The sequence below is a fragment of the Ixodes scapularis genome, unplaced genomic scaffold, assembly GCF_016920785.2.
Source record: "Ixodes scapularis isolate PalLabHiFi unplaced genomic scaffold, ASM1692078v2 PGA_scaffold8__174_contigs__length_109621045, whole genome shotgun sequence".
In the NCBI taxonomy this organism is placed as follows: Eukaryota; Metazoa; Arthropoda; class Arachnida; order Ixodida; family Ixodidae; genus Ixodes; species Ixodes scapularis.
The window spans coordinates 106,075,262-106,095,413 of NW_024609883.1; the positions used below are offsets into that span (position 1 = coordinate 106,075,262).

The 20,152-nt window shown below is 48.1% G+C and overlaps 1 protein-coding gene across 2 annotated transcripts in view; it reads right to left on the minus strand.

The window, feature by feature from the left end:
• LOC8025147 overlaps positions 1–6,798 on the minus strand; it is a 33,752-nt gene extending 26,954 nt beyond the window's left edge. Inside the window, exon 1 of one of the 2 annotated variants that reach the window (XM_040207510.2) lies at positions 6,640–6,798. In XM_040207510.2, coding sequence (XP_040063444.1) covers positions 6,640–6,691 — 52 coding nt within the window. In that variant the 5' untranslated portion in view covers positions 6,692–6,798. The remainder of the gene's footprint in view (positions 1–6,639) is intronic. The other variant, XM_040207509.2, reaches the window with a different exon arrangement.
• Between the last annotated feature and the right edge of the window lie 13,354 nt (positions 6,799–20,152).

A 20,152-nucleotide genomic window follows, 5' to 3' on the forward strand; every position in this document is an offset into this window, starting at 1 on the left:
CCGTTCGGCGCGCTCCTCCTCTCCTTTTTACTGCGGCCGCGCGCCCTATTGTTCCGTCGTCGATGTGCCAGGCTTTCTCCGTATTAGCCCCGAGAAGTTCGCGTGGTGCCCCCTTACGGCGAACCGGGGTGACGTCACGGCGAGGAGAGAATTTTTCCCCGACTCGGCCCGCTCGCCCTGTGGAGGCTGTGACGACGCTTGCTGACGGCGCGCTCGTTTCTATTTATTTTTTTTTTTTGGGGGGGGGGGGGGGGGCGTGTTTTTCGTAGGAAGTGTAAATTTTTTTATGAACCTTTGTTGAGGTATGGCCTGTAGCTCCAGGCGAAACTTCAACCAACATTTTAAGCATGGTTCACAGGGCAGGCAACGCATGAATCACAGCTGGTATATGAAAGTAAAGAAATATGGCCACAATTGCAGGAGCATCACTATAGATTTACATCTCGCACAATAAATGCTGCTGATCGTCTGAATGAATTGGCAGGCTATGTATACTTCTTTTTTTTTTTTGTATCTCTATTTTTAAACAATATCGCCGAAGCAGAAAAGCTGCATGCTGCTCGAGTAACATGTTAAATACAATCTGGGCCATGGAGAGAGAATCACAAGTAAGACAGCCCAAGTGCAGAAGCAAAGTAAACAAAAAAAAAAAAACAAGGAACATTTATTATATACATTGCTTGCATTTGACCTTTGCTGGATTCAGATAGTATTTTTTTATTTTTATTATTTATTTACATATACTGCAGGCAGCGGCGCCGCCCAAGCAGGGGAGGGTTACAAAAGGAGTTTAGTTAACAAATGATCGAATTGGTTTACATGAGTACATTCCATAAGCAATGACGGCAAACAGTTCCATTGTTCAATTGTGTTAGGGAAAAATGACTTCTGAAAAAGGTTAGTTCTGGCATAGTATGGGCATATGACTTTGGAATGATTTAGTCGAGCTGACCTTTGTGGCACAGGGCGAAGATAAGTGTCACTTGATAGACCAGATGAATTGTTATAAAGTAAGTAAAGAAACTTCAGCCTAGAGATTTGTCGGCGAAGGTGGAGCGGTTCGAGGTCAAGCTGCTTTAACAAGTTAGTTACTGATGATGAAGTGCGGTAGTCAGATAGGATGAATCTTGCAGCAAGACGTTGGATCCGCTCCACCTCCGCAATATCTTTCACCAAATACGGGTCCCACACAATAGAGGCGTACTCTAGAACTGGGCGAACCAGAGAACGATAAGCTACAAGTTTCACAGCCGACTGACACCCTTTGAGTTTTCTTCGAAGAAAGCATAGCTTTCTGAACGCTTTGGCACATATGTTGTTGATGTGCTGGTCCCATTTTAGGTTGTTTTTAATTGTGAGACCTAAGTATTTTACAGAGGAAACTTCTTGAATGCACTGGTTGCCAATATGGTAAATGTAAGAAAGGGGCTTTTTTTTAGTAGTCAGTGTCATTGAGACGGTTTTAGAGAAGTTAATTTTCATTTTCTGAAGGTCGCACCAGTCCGCAAGTTTACAAAGGTTTTCATTCAATGTAGTCTGACAGGAAGAACTTTTGACAAGGCTATAGATTACGCAGTCATCCGCGAACAATTTAACACTAACACATTCATCAATATTTTTGGAAATGTTGTTAATATAAATCAAAAAAAGTAACGGTGCGAGCACGGAGCCCTGTGGTACACCCGACAAGACCTGTAGGTTATCAGATTTAGAGCCATCACGTTCAACGAATTGAGAGCGGTTTTGTAGATAGGCCTGTATCCAACGAACCAGCCTATCAGGAAGTCCTGCCTCTTTCAATCTATCAATGAGCAGATTGTGAGGCACGCGATCGAACGCCTTAGATAGATCTAAAAAAATTGCGTCGATTTGGTGACGATTGTCCATCGCGGCTGCAAAATCGTGGACTACAGATATTAGCTGAGTCGTTGTGGAAACGTTTCTACGAAATCCGTGTTGGTTCTTGTCAAAAGAATTGGTCGACTCTAGGTAACGAGATATATGGTTAGCGATTATGTGCTCAAGTAACTTGCAACATGTGCTTATTAAAGAAATAGGTCTGTAATTTCCGGCGTCTAGTTTGTCACCTGATTTAAATACTGGAACTACTCTAGCCGTTAGCCAATCTGCTGGTAAGGAACATTGATTAAGTGAGGCACTGAAAAGCAAGTAAAGGTACTCGGAGACTATTTCCGAGTAGCGATGAAGAAAGGAATTAGGTATAGCATCAGCACCGCATGATTTCTTTACATTGATATTCAACAAAAGCGAAAATATGCCCTCATGACTGAGCACCACATCTGGCATTTTAACAGAAGCGGATGAAGAGGCATAATTGTCATTCTCAATCAAAAGGGAATCGGGTGTAGTAAACGCTCTGTGAAAACTGGCATTGAACTCATTTGCAATTTCTTTACCGTTAGTTGACACAATACCATTAATTCTTAGTTGTTCGACTCGTTCACTAGTATCAGATAGAAAACGCCAAAACTTTTGAGGTGATTCTAATAAAAAGGAAGTAAGAGTTTGCCCATAAAATTTATCACGTGCGATGCGTATTTTACTGAGTAATTCATCATTCAGGACGTTCAGCTCTGAGCTATTTTTATTTTTTGCCTTTCGTTTGCGTTTGACACGCCTCTTAAGGTGAATAATCTCACGGTTAATCCATGGATTGTGTTTTCTGATTGGTTTTCGACGGATCGGAACAAACTGATTTATGCAGGACGTGACGAGGCTTTTGAACGTTTCCCATAGAAGAGAGACGTCATCGATACGCTCAAAATTCGTGAAAGAAAAATGTAAACAATCAAGAACTGATTCATCGTCTGCAGCTGAAAAATCAATGAAAGTCTTAAGGGGGGGCGTTGGTGTTGTTTTTTTGATAAGCAAATTTAGATTTACCAGTTTGTGATCGGCGATTCCATTTGCGGTAGAGACTGTACAGTCACCGGGAAAATCTTTGATAAAAATAAGGTCTAGGATTGACTGAGTTGTCTCTGTGACTCGAGTGGGAGCAGTCAAGAAGCAGGCGTGCGCTCTCGACGTCATGATAGCCCGAGATAGCTAACGCATTCCAGTCAATCCCAGGTAGGTTAAAGTCGCCAGTGAGCACACATTTTTTATTAGGCGTGAGCATGCGATCAAGATAGTTTGCCAGCAATTCAATATATGATACAGGACTATTGGGCGGTCTGTAAACGACGCCAAATAAAGTAGAAATATTTCGATAACGGATTTCGCACCAAATGCTTTCGTGTTCCGGAATGTTTTCAAGCCTAATGATATCAACTTCTTTCTTTGCTATTATAGCTACGCCTCCACCACGTCCTTCACGATCCCGTCTTACTATTTTATGTGAGGGGGGTATAATTTCGGAATCAGTAATATTTGGTGACAGCCATGTCTCTGTAACCGCCAGTAGGTGAGGGTCGTAGAGGAGGAGAACTTCTTCTAATTGTTGGGATTTGTTAGCAATACTTCTTCCGTTCAGCACACTTATCCGAAGCGTTTTAAACTCGTTTCAAGAAGATGCCTGAGCAGAGTTGGATTGGCGAACTTGTTTCGGACGGAAATTTGTAGAGTGAACCTGTTTTGGGCACGAGTTAACATCGTCCCAAATATAAACCGTGTCATCCACCCGAAGGCGGTCGTAGTCCAGAGTCACTTTGCGGCCCTGGGCTTTGAACTCTTTGCCATGTTGCCACAATTTTGACCGCTTGTTAAGTGTAGCTCTGCAGTAATCGTGACTAATTGATATATTTGAACCTTTTAGTTTAGGACAACTCTGCAAAACATGCATTTTCTCGTTGTAGTCAAAAAAATTTAGCATGACGGGTCTTGTCTTATCGGCTCTTTTTACGCCGATCCTGTGCACTCTTTCTACTGATTGTACTGTAACACCCAATTTAGTGTAAAAAATATCTTCCAACACATGCTGCTTTAAACGAGCAGGGATTTCGCCTTCCGTTTCTGGGAGGCCAAAGATTACTAGGTTTCGGCGGCGACTTCTATCTTCAAAATCTTCCATTTTCTGCTGTTGCTCAGTAATTATTTTCTTAAGAGACGAGACTTCTGACTTTAAGTGATTAATTTCTTCGGTATGCTGGGTTAAGACTTTAAGCGAGTCGTTTAACTCAGCAAACCTAGTTTTTATTGTTTCTTCCATTGTGGACTGTTGCAAAGAAACTTTGTCGATTGAAGCCTGTAGAGCTGAACGCATTTCCTGAAGAAGTTGCTTAACCTCAGGACCGGGATTTCGCTCAACATCACCGGCAAGTAGAATCAGAACACTTAGAGCTTCATCAATCAGCGAAAAACACTTTGCCAGGCACGGCAGGACAATAATATTTCTATTATTACTACGAAAACATTTTCCATAGTTTCTACGAACCTGTGCGAGTAATAAGAAGGGGTTCATTGATGCGTCCGTGGTGGTCCCGCCGTGCCCTCTGAAGCCTTGAAGACCGTGCGTGGCTATATGCCCCGTTGAAGATGGCGCTGTTGTCGAAGCTTGGAAGGGTGGATGAGTCATCAAGCCACATCCCACTTCTGTTTCCACGTGGTCTTGCTCGGTGATGAACGCAGCGAACTTGCTTGGCGCATTGCACCGTGATGCACAATCAAGTGCAGTCCACAGCGTGACCTGTGCGAGTAATAAGAAGGGGTTCATTGATGCGTCCGTGGTGGTCCCGCCGTGCCCTCTGAAGCCTTGAAGACCGTGCGTGGCTATATGCCCCGTTGAAGATGGCGCTGTTGTCGAAGCTTGGAAGGGTGGATGAGTCATCAAGCCACATCCCACTTCTGTTTCCACGTGGTCTTGCTCGGTGATGAACGCAGCGAACTTGCTTGGCGCATTGCACCGTGATGCACAATCAAGTGCAGTCCACAGCGTGACCTGTGCGAGTAATAAGAAGGGGTTCATTGATGCGTCCGTGGTGGTCCCGCCGTGCCCTCTAATGGACTACACGGGTGGTATCTGTAGATTTGTTTATATCAACCCTAAAGTAATGTATAACAAACGTAAGCGAAGGTGTCTAGCTCGTTATTAGCCCCTTAAGCCCTAAAATTGAGATTTTACTTAAATCGAATTGTCCTGAAGCTAAAATACCAGAAGCTTTTCTCACGCAGACTGTCGCCCTTCACAGGTTCTGCATTTTCTGCTGCTAGTGCTGCATCTACCACTGGACAGACGTTCGAATGCTTGCTTTTACTCCTGTTTTCCTCTGATGTCAGAGAGTCCAGCTGTAGGAAGTTTCGAGGTTGAGGAAGCTTTTGGGGACCTGCAGCAGTGTCTCTTTTAATTGGAAATGACAATTCAGACTAAACGGTGTATTTTCGGAACAGGCTGGAATAAAGAATGTCAGGAAAAAGTATAAATATTCCACATATCATACAAACAACTGGGGGCAATTCGGCCGTTTTTGCTGCTACCATACAAACTAATTTCCAGTAATTGTGCAGCTTCTAAGAAATATGCCTGCATACGTGTATAAACTATATAATTAATTCACGAAGAAGCTACATTTATGTAAAACAACTCTGTTCCACGAGCACTTTCAAGATCATCAGACGCACGGCCTTTAAAACATCTGCGAACCAGCGCATGCAGAGTGGCAGCGCAGAGTCAGAGTCGCGAGCTAATTTTCCGACCACCCAAAGGCCCATGATATCAATGCCACTTCAAATGCCTTGAAAGCGGGATGTAATATCGTCTTAAATCATGAACGTGCAAGGAACAGAATTCCAGCGTCTGAAACGATTGCGGCACCGCTTCACCGACCCCTCGAAAGATTGCCTTGTGTCGTGTGGACGGACGGGGAGGTTCATCGGCGGAATTGCCTCCGCCGAAAGCTTTCGGGATTTGTAACCCAATTTTAAAGGTAAAAGGGACAAGCAGACTTATAAAATGTACGGAAGAACGCTAATATCGGCCTAACTCAACGTCTTGCACACCGGGTAAACGAAGTCCAGCTCCTCGAAGAGCTTGCTGCACTCAACGCCAAACCAGGAAACCGGTGCTGGGAAGTGAGCCGATGCGAGATCGCGGAGCGGAGTACTCCCCCTGACGTCACGGTACACCTCACCCAATGCGGGCGCGGCGACCGCAGCGACGCTTGTGCTCGCTCTCGGGGCTAATAGAGGAGGCTATGCTTTGACAGTCGTTTGTAGTTGTGTGTCAACTGTAGCTAATTATTGGGCCGTCTGCAAGTGCAGGGGCACTCTGCGGATGACGGGTATAAATGTCCCGAATAAAATATAGTCGCTGCGTTTGAAACATCTTGTGGTTGACAGCTCTTTGTAGCCTCCGTGTTGAGTTTTAGAGATGTTTTCCAGTGGCTATGGGAACCAATGGCCAAATACGGCTGTAGAATTACTTTTTGATACAAGCGCGTTTTATTCTTTTATCTAGCATACGTTTACACCCGGATATTATTAATTTATTTATTTTTACTATGAAACGCTACGAAATTGAACTCCGAATTTCGGAGAATTAGGAATCAAACTAAAACTCCGATAAACTCACAATGTTAAGCATAAAAAAAACACACACACACACAGCCCAAATTTGACGAAACATAAACTCAGAAGACAAGAAATCTTATCTATAAGGTAGTTTATCTCACAAGCGAGGCTTACCGCTTTTTGACGCGTAGGCCACAAGGAGCATAAGGAGAGGCGCGTATTCCATCTTGACCGTTGCCAACTGAGAGCAACGCGGAAACTATCCTGTTTTTCCCAAAGGATTCTTTAACGTTAGGGGCACGCGAGACTTCCTCCTGGAATGCAAACTATACAGAAAAGCCACCGATTACAAAATACCCGGCTAAGCACTTCCACTGATACAGGCTCGGAGGCCAGACAATGCATTTTTTTTTTTTTTTTTTACATAATGACGACACCAAGTGAAGAAAGCTCGAAGTGCGATTAGCGCCCAGAAAAGGAAGTTGCACTACCTTTCCCCCCTCCTCCGCGACTCAGATGATTAGCGGATGAGGCGGGAGAGGTAGCACAACTTTCATCTTGAGACCCATGCGTAGTTCGTGCCTTCACCGCTGCGTGAGGGTGGCCTGCGCGTGCGAATAACTTGTTTTTAGAAAGGTTAATTGATTGTCACGTTAAATTAACTACCCGACTACAAACGTCTGGTGTGAAACTGTCACGCCTTAAAAGGTCAGGTATTTCGATGACGGATTGTTCATATACACTGGGATACATACAACGAAAACGTGATCTCCTTGGGTATTTGCCACAGCCCATTCGCCATTGACTGGCCGTGTGATATATATACAGGATGTTTCAGAAAACGCAGGTCAAATCGCTCCTGCCAAAACTAAGCATCGCACAGAAGAGAGGTTGATGCCGTGTTGGTGTCTGCACAAGAGCAGATTTGGAAAAAAATAATAACGTTTAGAAAAAATAGTTTTTTTTTAATTTTTAGAAAGTAACTTTTTATTGGTTCATTTGAAGGCCACAGTTTCAGTTAGAAACTTAATGGGCATCACCAATAACCCCTATATCAACCCTCTTTAGACAAGTGTAAAGCATGCCGAGCATTTTACCATGTTTTCGAAAACCCTTCCATTCAGACGCGTACTCTGGTCTTGGATTCTTATCCAAGCGCATCTTGGCGGCAGCTGCCCTGCCCTCCGACGGTCAAAAGTCGAAGCTCAATCTTGCAATGTCATGCTCTTTCGAACAGCGAGGCCTTCCTTATCACCTGGCCACGCGCGCGCACTACGCGGGCTACACTTCTTTGTTTTCTACGAGAGAAGGAAGGAAGCCGTGGCGGGCGGGCGTGCGAGAATGGCCAGTTGTCTGGCCTTGGTTCCGCGTTTCGGCCATAATCAGCAGAGAAAAGAGCGCTGCAATTCAGGACAGGCCGGCGCTTGTCCGGCAGTCATCGAAACTGGTGTTGAGGAGTGACTGTCCCTTAATTGGTAATCTTCAGAAAATTCTGGAAGAGTCTTGTTGTCTTAGGAAGAACTAAAATGCTTCAGTATGAGCCTTTTAGAAGCGCGTGTTTGCCGTCTAAAAGTGCACGTCACTTCTTAGAGGATCCGAGGTTCCTCAGCGCTGCATGTGTTCCCGTACCCACTGAACTTGCGGAGAGACCGACTTTTGAACTGCGGCGAAGAACGCAACGACGCGTGATCTTGAGTTCAAGTTCGTGAGTAAAGAATTTCTCAAGTCTGCATCTGGTAGTTCTTAATCACCGCGCACGTCAGACTTTCCGAGAACCGGAAACAGAGAGGTTATTAGATTATGCTACACCCGTATGGCGGGCTATCCTTGCCTGGCTGCCTTGCCGTGTTATCCTCTGACTTTTTCCGCCTTTATAAGCAGAGATGCGTGGTTTTTGTCCGTCTTATCTTGTTCCCTATGGTGTCGATGCTCTCTTCAACAAATTTGATACTCCGTTTTCGCCTTACCTGGAAAAAAAAAAAGATGCGGCCCTGACGTGGCAATTAAAGCCTCCGAATAAAAGCTTTGTTATTGTCACCGAGTGGGGGAAATTAATAAATATAACATAATACGTTTTAAAAACGATAAATTACATAAAAAGAAAGATATGCCAGATTCGGATTGGTGATAAGCGATAGGTACACGCCCGGTGTGAAGTCAACAGAGATGCGACGGAACGCAGAGGTTGAAGTAAAAGCAGAAATTTAATTAAGTAATAAAAGGCCCCGCAGGGCGGCAAAATAAAAAAAAAGCTAACAAACAAAACGCTAAGAAGCGTTCACTACAAAGCATACCGACGTACCTTCAGGCAGCATGGCCACGAAGATACAAACAGGCCTTTTGACTTTCCACCTTCTTTCTTCTGGCCCATTATATGATATGCTGTTAGTAAAATCCCAATCCAAATTCATTTATTCCAGTACAAAATTCGTTTCATAGCGCCTTTAAGGATCACTGAGCCCATGACCCCAAGGTTTCGAGCGCGACGCTGAACCAGTGTACCAAGGGGAAATCTTGCGAAGCGATAATTATTATGCGTCATGCTTCTCTCCTTAATGCGCCCAAGCGCAGGTATGAAGGCGAGAGCCTAGATGAATGTGCCGCAGTTGCCCAGTACCTTTTGCAAAAGGAAGGAGCGGACTGAAGAGTAAACAGCTGAACAAAAGCGGTTACGTGCTGAAATGTCCATCTTTATTGAATGAAAATGTGCGGACATCTGATGCTCATTGTTTCCACCAATTACGTTCGTCGCAATTTAATCAGTGGCAAAATGGCTTCACAGGAGACCAGCAATGCGTATTTCGACGTAGTCGTCACCGAAACACCGCAGAATCACAAGCTCGTTTTTAGTCTTGCGAACAATGCGAATACATTTTGGTATTCCAAATGTTCATTGTCCAAGTAGGTACGTCAAGTAGGTATACCCAGAGGTCGGCATTTTAGGTCGCCCTCACTCACCCTCACCCTCACAGCCACACTCACCTGAGCCCCTCACTCACCCTCACCCTCACAGCTACACTCACCTTTAGCCCCTCACTCACCCTCACAGTCACACTCACCTTCAGCCCTTCACTGACCCTCACTGAACCTCACAGCCCTCACGCCCCTCACACACTCATGGCCCTCACGCCCGTCACGCACTCACCGCCCTCACGGCCCTCACGCCCCTCACGCCCCTCGCGCCCGTCACGCACTCATGGCCCTCACGCCAGTCACCGCCCTCACGCCGCTCACTCACTCATGGCCCTCACGCCCGTCACGCACTCACCGCCCTCACGGCCCTCACGCCCCTCACGCCCCTCATGCCCGTCACGCACTCATGGCCCTCACGCCACTCACCGCCCTCACGCCGCTCACTCACTCATGGCCCTCACGCCCCTCACCGCCCTCACGGCCCTCACGCACTCATAGCCCTCACGCCACTCACCGCCCTCACGCCCCTCACTCAGTCATGGCCCTCACGCCCGTCACGCACTCACCGCCCTCACGGCCCTCACGCCCCTCACGCCCCTCGCGCCCGTCACGCACTCATGGCCCTCACGCCACTCACCGCCCTCACGCCCCTCACACACTCATGGCCCTCACGCCCGTCATGCACACACCGCCCTCACGGCCCTCACGCCCCTCACGCCCCTCACGCCCGTCACGCACTCATGGCCCTCACGCCACTCACCGCCCTCACGCCGCTCACTCACTCATGGCCCTCACGCCCCTCACCGCCCTCACGGCCCTCACGCACTCATAGCCCTCACGCCACTCACCGCCCTCACGCCCCTCACTCAGTCATGGCCCTCACGCCCCTCACGGCCCTCACGCACTCATAGCCCTCACGCCACTCACCGCCCTCACACCCCTCACGCACTCATTGCCCTCACGCACTCATGGCCCTCACGCCACTCACCGCCCTCACGCCCCTCACACACTCACCGCCCTCGGGCCCTCACCGCCCTCACTGCCCTCACGCACTCATGGCCCTCGCGCCACTCAGGACAGCTTCAGATGGGGCAATTTCGCCCAGAAACTTGACGTCGCAACACCAGCAACACAGGCCGCCCGCGATCACACGCAGCATCCAATAGCTGCAATTCGCCATCACCATCATAAAATTTTATTTTCCTTGCACTATTTAGACACAATTACGCGTTACAAACGTGTTTTATGCATTTCAATCTCGTTGAGGACACTAATGTGCCATTCCGAAACAGTTTATTTCCAAAACCGATCGATTTCAAACCAGAACAAAGTCTTTCGGTGTCATCACCTGCGGCACGAGGTATCATGTGAAAATTTTGCGTCCCTGATTGGATGCAGCCGCTTCAAACGTCATCGAATTGTTCCGAGTTGCTTGATTATTTCGAGCCGGACCCCATCTCAGCAATTCGTGTCGATCTAGGGAAAGCTAGAGAACAACCCGCCATCAACACCAAAATTGCTGAAAAAGATGCTCCGTCTGAAAGGGGCCTCACGCACTCACCGCCCTCACGCCCCTCACGCACTCATGGCCCTCACACCCCTCATGCACTCACCGCCCTCATGGCCCTCACGCCCCTCACGCCTCTCATGCCACTCACTGCCCTCACGCACTCATGGCCCTCACACCCCTCACCGCCCTCACACCTTTCACGCACTCATGACCCTCACGCCACTCACCGCCCTCACGCCCCTCACGCACTCATGGCCCTCATACCCCTCACCGCCCTCACGGCCCTCACGCACTCACTGCCCTCACCGCCCTCACACCCCTCACGCACTCATGGCCCTCACGCCACTAACCGGCGTCACGACTCGCACGCACTCATGACCCTCATACCCCTCACCGCCCTCACGACCCTCAGGCACTCATGGCCTTCACCGCCCTCACAGCCTTCACGGCCCTCACGGCTCTCACTCACCCTCAAACTCATGAATTTTCCTGGTTCAAAAACTCACTCACCCTCACCTCACCTGTGAAGATGAGGGTGAGTGAGGGTGAGTGAGGGCCCTCATGAGTGAGGTTTGCCGAGGTATGGGTATACCACACTAAGACTTTTCGCCGCTGCATTTTATTCGCCAGCAAATTAACTAAGAAGAACCAATTTCGTGCGTATTTCTTCACATCGATGGTGTGCTGCGCTGCGTAGTTACGCTGCGTAACTACGCAGCGCAGCACACCATCAATGTCAAACCAACTAGCCCAACTCCATGCATTATTAGTTCTTCACATTGCCCTTGTTTAAGGTCACTCCTGTCCGAACTGACAGTGATGTGCTGTTGTTGTTTGCATTGTTTTCCTATCGTAAGCAACGACTGCAAGTCGCACTTGCTTCAAACATATTTTGAGAGAACACCCGGACACTGTAAACACGTCAATCACAGTCCTATTTTTAGGATCTTTGTTTAAAACTAGCTTTATAGAAGTATTAAAATCTCGAATGTGTTAGCAGAGACATCACTCACCACGACCCTCACTGAAAAATTCCTCACCACGACTCTCACCGAGACATCCAAAGGTGTGTGCCTTGACGAATTTTTTCGTATGACCGTCACCAACTTGAAAAGAATGATATAATGCTATCCTGAGACATTCTAGTCTTCGTGTTCAGACCCGTGAATAGTGTTTAAACGCTGAAAAGGTGTCTGATATTCTTTTTAGGTTTTTATGCTGTTTATGTGCTCCCACAATGCTAATATGTATGCGAATGCGCATTCTGGTTAATATAACAGTGAAACAATAAAAAAAAAACAATATAATGTTCAGTATCTTCCCCAAAAGCAGCTTGAAGACGGAAGTATCAAAAGAGTTAGAACAGCAATAAATTGCCCCACACTAGCTTATGCCAAATAGTCACGCGGTCTTTACCTGTTGTGTTCTTCCTGGTTTTCTTTTTTTTTTTTTTCTTTTGGTGCGTGCACTCAAAGAAGTGAGCTATCATCTTTTTCTCAGGCCAAGTAACTATGGTCCCTGGTAGAAATGATCAGTGTCCATACCAGAATACATTATTAATTCGCTTCTCAGCGACTTTTACTTGTTCCATGGAATCATAATATATCGTTCATCGCGATGTTTACTAAGAAGTATATGGCACGAGCATGCAGATAGTATGTACCTTTTTGCTTTTAAAATACATTGGAGCCACTTCAAGCTGTAATATTTAAGACGTACACCAAAACGTTTATTGCAAAGTTTGCGCTAAGGCTGGCAACAAGGGTTGCATTTCTAATTTTGAGAAAATTTAACAGACGCCATATCGAAATGGCACGACATAGCAATCCATCCTAGACATTTAATAAAATATATCTTTAAACACTGTGTTACGAACTCATTTCAATCTTTACTTAGTATCTTAAGTTCTTGGTGAGCATTTAGCGATAGAACTAGGAATAGCCCTGACATAGTTTGTGAAATCATAAATAAAGTGTTCATTCCTACTAAGGGTTCTACCTGAGACTTAGATATTGATCGTCAAATATACCTTGTACACCTTTAACGAATTGCCTTTATATCAACTTTTTCCAAGATACAGCGCACCACCTACAATGAAAATTCTCTCTCCTGTGTCAAATGTAAAGATGATTTCTCTTTTCGAGAAGCAACTGATGAGCAAAAGGTTTTAGCATTCCTGAGTAAAATAAATAACTGTGACATTAAAAAACTAGAAGTAAAACCAGTTAAAAAATTGGTCGCTTTATTGGCACTTCCTAGAGGCCTTCTAAATGCGTAGCATTTATAGGACTTCTTTGTCCTCCTCTTTTTGCAAGGAGACTTCAAAGCCGCGGGGGACCACACAACTGCGTCATATAGCGTCCAGCAATCCGCTTCCGTACGTTTTTTTTTTTTTTGTAAGGGAATTATATATACATATATATTTTTTTTTTGTGTGTGTGTTTTGCAAGCGTCCGTTTTTGTTTTCACGGAGGCCTAAAGCTTGATCATCACGTGGGTTCAGATCAGGGTGTAAGATAGACAGGTGGGGAAACGGCCCATAGAAGCCTACCGCAGCGCCGTGACCGGATTGTGTATTCGTCTGCTTGCGGGTACCCCCGATTTGCGACAGATGGCGCTGCGGCGAGAGGAAAAAAATTGGAATCGAATTTGCATGGAACTTTGTGGGAGAGTGAGGAAAATAAAACGAGTGCACGACAGTCCTCAACTGAAAATCCACGAGAAACCATCTCCGTCAGTTCAGCCGGTCACCAAAGGTCGCCCACCCGGAGTGAGAGTTCGCGGTGCTCCACATAGATGGCGCCACAGAAAAAGAGAAAATCAAGGGGGACACAATCCGGTCGCTCATTTGGCTCTCGTTTCCCCACCTGTCTATCTTACACCCTGGTCCAGGTCCGCCTTCTGAGGCCCTCATGATGATGATGATGATGATGATGACGACAAATACGATGGTCATGATATGACTGGTTAACACAGTACATTATGTAAAGCCCAGACATTTATGCTTTTTTTTCACTCTTGAAAAGCTTTATCAATAAAAAAGTAGTCAACTCCTGCGATCACTTCAAGTAAATTACAACTTAGAGGCGAACGAAACGCGGTAATCTAATGACTGCCACGTCTCGCTTTCTATTTCCAGTCGGCACTCGGGTAAGATGTGCTGAACGAACTCTTTGCTAGTATCGTGCTCATCATTGTGCGGTTTTATGTGGCTATGATGGCGGATTTCTATGTGACCCGTGGTAGAAGGATAGAGCAGATGGAGCAACAGCTTTACCAGTTTCTTCGGCATGATCGAGAAATTGCACTCGGTAGTCAGTGTATAGAGTTTTGATGGTCAAGATGGCAGAGTCTTCATTGGATGTCTTGGGACAACTAGTTGCATATTTAGAAAACTTGAATAGCTTTTCAAACTTCCTTCATTTTTAGACTCCGCTTTTCAAATAGACTCCCTCATTAGGTACATATGACCTGACATTTGGGCTGAGAACTAAGGATAACTGCGCAACCTGAAGGATCAGACCTCGTCACATTGCCCGTTTTCGTGACTGCCAATCATTCTGCCTATGTTTTTATTATGCTGGTTTCTTAACCCTTTGCTCTTCCCAGTTTCGCCCGATGACGATGTGCTTTGTGTTTTCTTGAAAGCAGCGGCCTTTCAGTCTGCAGAGTTATCTTTTTCTGTCTGTGAACTGTACGTCAAACTGTGCGAGACGCGGTCCCGTTCCTTGAGGCACTTCTGAAGATAGTCTTTATTCTTCTGGAACATACGTCAGTTCAAATTCCTCCCGCGTAAATTCTGTCTGATTTGGGCCCCTGGATGACCCACACTCCCTGCACTCTAATATGTATACTTGACGAAAAAGCCGGCGTGAAATTTGCGGGGTGATTGGCCGGCTCCGCGCTTGACCTCGAGGCAGGCAATGACGTTAGGCCTAGCTAGTCCGTTGGGCGTATCAGCGCGATACGATGCCACAAAGCTCGATATATAATTTAGAGGGTAATTGACTTCATGCGAATTTTCAGCAACAGGCTCTCCCGCTTGCTTCTAGAATTTAGCCCGGCCACCTTTGTATCGAACGGAATCGGCACACGTTTGAAGACATGGCCCATTTTACCGCCTTGCTGTTGGTTGCCTCGATGTTCTGCTGCTGCATATTTGTCGGTGAGTAGGCAGTCATACGGAGCTTGTTATTAAAGATTATACATAAGGCTTGCATGTGACATCATGGCACCGTACCAATGATCATTCCTACTTGTTCTTGCCACTACATGTTAAAAAAAAAAAAAAGAAAAACGTGGAAGCTACAGTAATTCTGCCTTCGAAGGTGATATCCATATATGACTAGGGGGACATAATATAGGAGGATAATTGTCACCATAAGTTCGAGTAAATAACTAATTTCTTTTACAGCGGGGCTGTTAAGGGATAGTTTCCCCAGGATCGTGTCACCCGCAAAGAAATGAAAACACAGAACTCTGGACACCTACCGCCATCTATGAGCGACGGCGGAAAGCCACGTATGGGGTTGCCGCAGTCGCTCATAGATGGCGGCAGCCTTTCCACTCTGGCTTGCCGACTTGCGCCGGGCCATTACTTTCCATTGTACCAGCTCCGCTCGTCTTCATTCTTCACCAGAGTGGAAAGGCTGAAAGTTTTTTAATCACATATTTAATGAGTGAAGATGAAGATGTGGTTCAAATAAAATACCTGCTGAGCGTCATCGAAAACCACCGGATAAATTTTAGAAATGTTTTGGCCGTGTGGAAAACGCGGTGATGGGCCAGAATTACGACTTGTGTAACAGACGTAAAGCTAGTAATGCAAAAACGCGGCCGAACTTCTTTTTTTTTTTTTCGCGTTTTGGCGGCACCAGCATTGCGCCCGTTGCACGAGTAGCAACATTATCGCACCACCGCGCTTCGCACACGTCCTAAACCTCTATCAAATTTACTTTATTAGTGGTTTCCGATGGCGCTCATCAAGTTTGTAATTGAAACCATGAATATATTTATTTTCGAATTGTCACCAGGCTTGATCTACAGGGTGAAACAAGGAGACACCACACTCTTTAAATCGACCGGAAAATTTGGTTTCTTAACCTATTGCGCTACGACTTTGTGCAGCGCTGCCCACAGATGGTGAATTGTTTTTGTAAAATTTGCGAAGAGCGAGCTTACCTGAGGAGAAATTAATGAAAGAAAAAGGCTTAGCTCCTATGGAAACGCAGCGACGACACCGGTCTGCAAACAACACGGCACCGTTTCGTACGGGAGACAAGAGATGGCGCAACAAACGCCGCCAACGAACGAGCATACGGCGCCGAGAGCAGGACGTTTTAGCAGACGATCTTTTCGACTCAAGAGTCAAAAACGGCGCGCGTTGCGCAGGCGGCGACAGTCGCAGAGACAAAAAAGACAGGCGCGATAACAGCAAGGAACTGCAGTTCCTTGTCTGCAAAAGGGCCGGCTCTCGGCGTCGTCTGCTCGTTCGTTGGCGGCAGTTGGCGTCGCGACCGCTTGCGCCATCTCTTCTCTCCCGTGCGAAACGGCGCCGTGTTGTGTGCAGACCGGTGGCGTCGCTGCGTTTCCATAGGAGCTAAGCCTTTTTCTTTCTTTACTTTTTCCTCAGGTAAGTTCGCTCTTTGCAAATTTTACAAAAACAAAATTCACCATCTGTGGGCAGCGCTGCACAAACTCGTAGCGCGATAGGTTAAGAAACCGAATTTTCCGGTCGATTTAAAGAGCCTGGCGTCTCCTTGTTTAACCCTGTAGAATGGACCACAAAAATCGACGCCTCCACGTAGCAATCTAAATTTTTCGTCAAAGGTGTATTTCACGGCTTGGATTTTTATTGTAAAATTACAAAGCGTAGCTCTCTTTCTGTAAAAAATAAAGCCAGGAAACTTGGCAGGGTCTACGGCGGGCAGCGACGCAGACGACAGGAATCCAGTTGCGGGTGTGTTTGGCGTTCGCACTGATAGATGGCGCTACCCCCTTATCGCGGCGGCTGGCAACCACCGTCGTTTATTAAAATGAACATAATCCTTTTGAAATCTACCTTCGGTCAAAAATTAAAAGCATATCATAAAAGCAAAACTTAAAGTAATAAAACTCGCTTGCATAACGGTGGCGCTTTAACTGCCAACGGATTTCGTCTGCGTGTCGTCTGCTTTCTTTCGCTGGTCGGCTGCACCCTCAGACGCTGCTCCCGACGCCATCTACCAATACGAACGCCAAACACACCCCGCTACTGGATTCCTTTCGTCTGCGTCGCTGCCCGCCGTAGGTCCTGGCAAGTTTCTTGGCCTTATTTTTTACAGAAATAGAGCTACGATTTGTAATTTTACAAAAAGAAAAAAAAAAAAGAAAAGAAACGACCTGTGAATAATACACCTTTGACGAAAAGTTCAGATTGCTACGTGGAGGCGTCGATTTTAGAGCGCAGCTCTTAGGGGCCCGTTCCCGGGTTGAGCGGTGTCGGCGTCGCTGTCGGCGTCGGCGTAACGAAGGTCACCCCAAGGTCACGCGACCCCCCAAGGTCACCCCAAGGTCACGTGACCCCTCCTCCAGGGTCACGTGACCCCCAAGGTCACGTGACACCCAAAGTCACGTGTCCCCCCGAGGTCACGTGACCCCCCCCCCCCGAAGTCACGTGACCCCCCGAGGTCACGTGACCACCCCCAGGGTCACGTGACCCCCCCCCCCCGCCGAGGTCACGTGACCTCCCCGATGACGTCATCGTCACTGATGACGTCACCGGCATCCGCATCGTCATCGTCATCATCACTGATGACGTCATCAGTGGCGTCACTGATGACCTCACCGGCATCCGCATCGTCATCGTCATCATCACTGATGACGTCATCAGTTACGTCACTGATGACGTCACCGGCATCCGCATCGTCATCGTCATCATCACGGATTACGTCATCAGTGACGTCACTGATGACGTCACCGACATCCGCATCGTCATCGTCATCATCGCTGATGATGTCATCGGAGTCCGCATCGTCATCTTCACTGATGACGTCATCAGTGACGTCACTGATGATCTCACCGGCATCCGCATCGTCATCGTTATCATCACTGATGACGTCATCAGTGACGTCACTGATGACGTCACCGGCATCCGCATCGTCATCATCACGGATGACGTCATCAGTGACGTCCCTGATGACATCATCGGCATCGTCACGTGACCCCCCCCAGGTCACTTCACCCCCAGTACCCTTCCCTCCTCCTCCTCAAGAGCTGCGCTCTAATTCGGTGTTACAGGGAGTTGTAAACGGCTTTCACTTTTAGAGCGCAGCTCTTAGGGGCCCGTTCCCGGCTTGAGCGGCGTCGCCGTCGCCGTCGGCGTAACCAAGGTCATCCCAAGGTCACGTGACCCCCAAGGTCACGTGACCCCTCCCAAGGCCATCTCAAGGTCACGTGACCCCACGTGACCCCCTGAAGGTCACGTGACCCCTCGAGGTCACGTGACCCCTTCCAAGGTCATCTCAAGGTCACGTGACCCCAAGATGACCCCACGTGACCCTTTGAAGGTCACGTGACCCCCAAGTCACGTGACCCCTCTGAGGTCACGTGACCCCCGAGGTCACGTGGTCGCCTCCCCAAGGTCACGTGACCCCCGAGGTCACGTGACCCCCAAGGTCACGTGACCCCTTCCAATGTCATCTCAAGGTCACGTGACCCCCAGGTCACGTGACCCCTCTGAGGTCACGTGACCCCTCTGAGGTCACGTGACCCCTCCAGGTCACGTGACCCCAAGGTCACGTGGGGGTCACCTTTGGGGTCACGTGGCCTTGAGGTCACCCCCAGGTCACGCCTCCCCGAGGTCACGTGACCCCCTCCCCGAAGTCACGTGCCACCCCCCCCGGAGCATATTAAAGAATGAGGGGAGGAGGAGGAGAAGGGGGAGGGGTCTACCCTCCCCTCAGTACCCTTCACTCCTCCTCCTCAAGAGCTGCGCTCCAATTCGGCGTTACAGGGATTTGTAAACGGCTTTCACTTTTAGAGCGCAGCTCTTAGGGGCCCGTTTCCGGCTTGAGCGGCGTCGCCGTCGGCGTCGCCGTCGCCGTCGGCGTCGCCGTCGCCGTCGGCGTCGGCGTCGGCGTAACCGCGCGGTGCATCATGGGAAATGTCCCATAATGCACCGCGCGAGCCCCCCACCAAGGTCACGTGACCTCGTGGGGGGTCACGTGACCCCCCGAAGTCACGTGACTCCCCTGAGGTCACGTGGCCCCCTCCTCGAGGTCACGTGACCCCCGCCGATGTCGCGTGACCCCCCCGATGACGTCATCGTCACTGATGACGTCACCGGCATCCACATCGTCATCGTCATCATCACTGATGACGTCACCGGCATCCACATCGTCATCGTCATCATCACTGATGACGTCACCGGCATCCACATCGTCATCGTCATCACTGATGACGTCACCGGCATCCGCATCGTCATCGTCATCATCACTGATGACGTCACCGGCATCCACATCGTCATCGTCATCATCACTGATGACGTCACCGGCATCCACATCGTCATCGTCATCATCACTGATGACGTCACCGGCATCCACATCGTCATCGTCATCACTGATGACGTCACCGGCATCCGCATCGTCATCGTCATCATCACTGATGACGTCACCGGCATCCACATCGTCATCGTCATCATCACTGATGACGTCACCGGCATCCACATCGTCATCGTCATCATCACTGATGACGTCACCGGCATCCGCATCGTCATCGTCATCATCACTGATGACGTCACCGGCATTCACATCGTCATCGTCATCATCACTGCTGACGTCACCGGCATCCACATCGTCATCGTCATCTTCACTGATGACGTCACCGGCATCCACATCGTCATCGTCATCATCACTGATGACGTCACCGACATCCGCATTGTCATCGTCATCATCACTGATGACGTCATCAGTGACGTCACTGATGTCGTCACCGGCATCCGCATCGTCATCGTCATCATCACTGATGACGTCATCAGCGACGTCACTGATGACGTCACCGACATTCGCATCGTCATCATCACTGGTGAAGTCATCAGTGACGTCACTAATGACGTCATCGGTACCCGCATCGTCATCGTCACTGATGACGTCATCAGTGACGTCAGTGATGACATCATCGGCATTGGGGGTCACGTGACCCCCAAGGTAACGTGACCCCCCCCCCCTGGTTAGTTTAACCCCTCCCCCAGTGCCCTTCCCTCCTCCTCCTCAAGAGCTGCGCTCT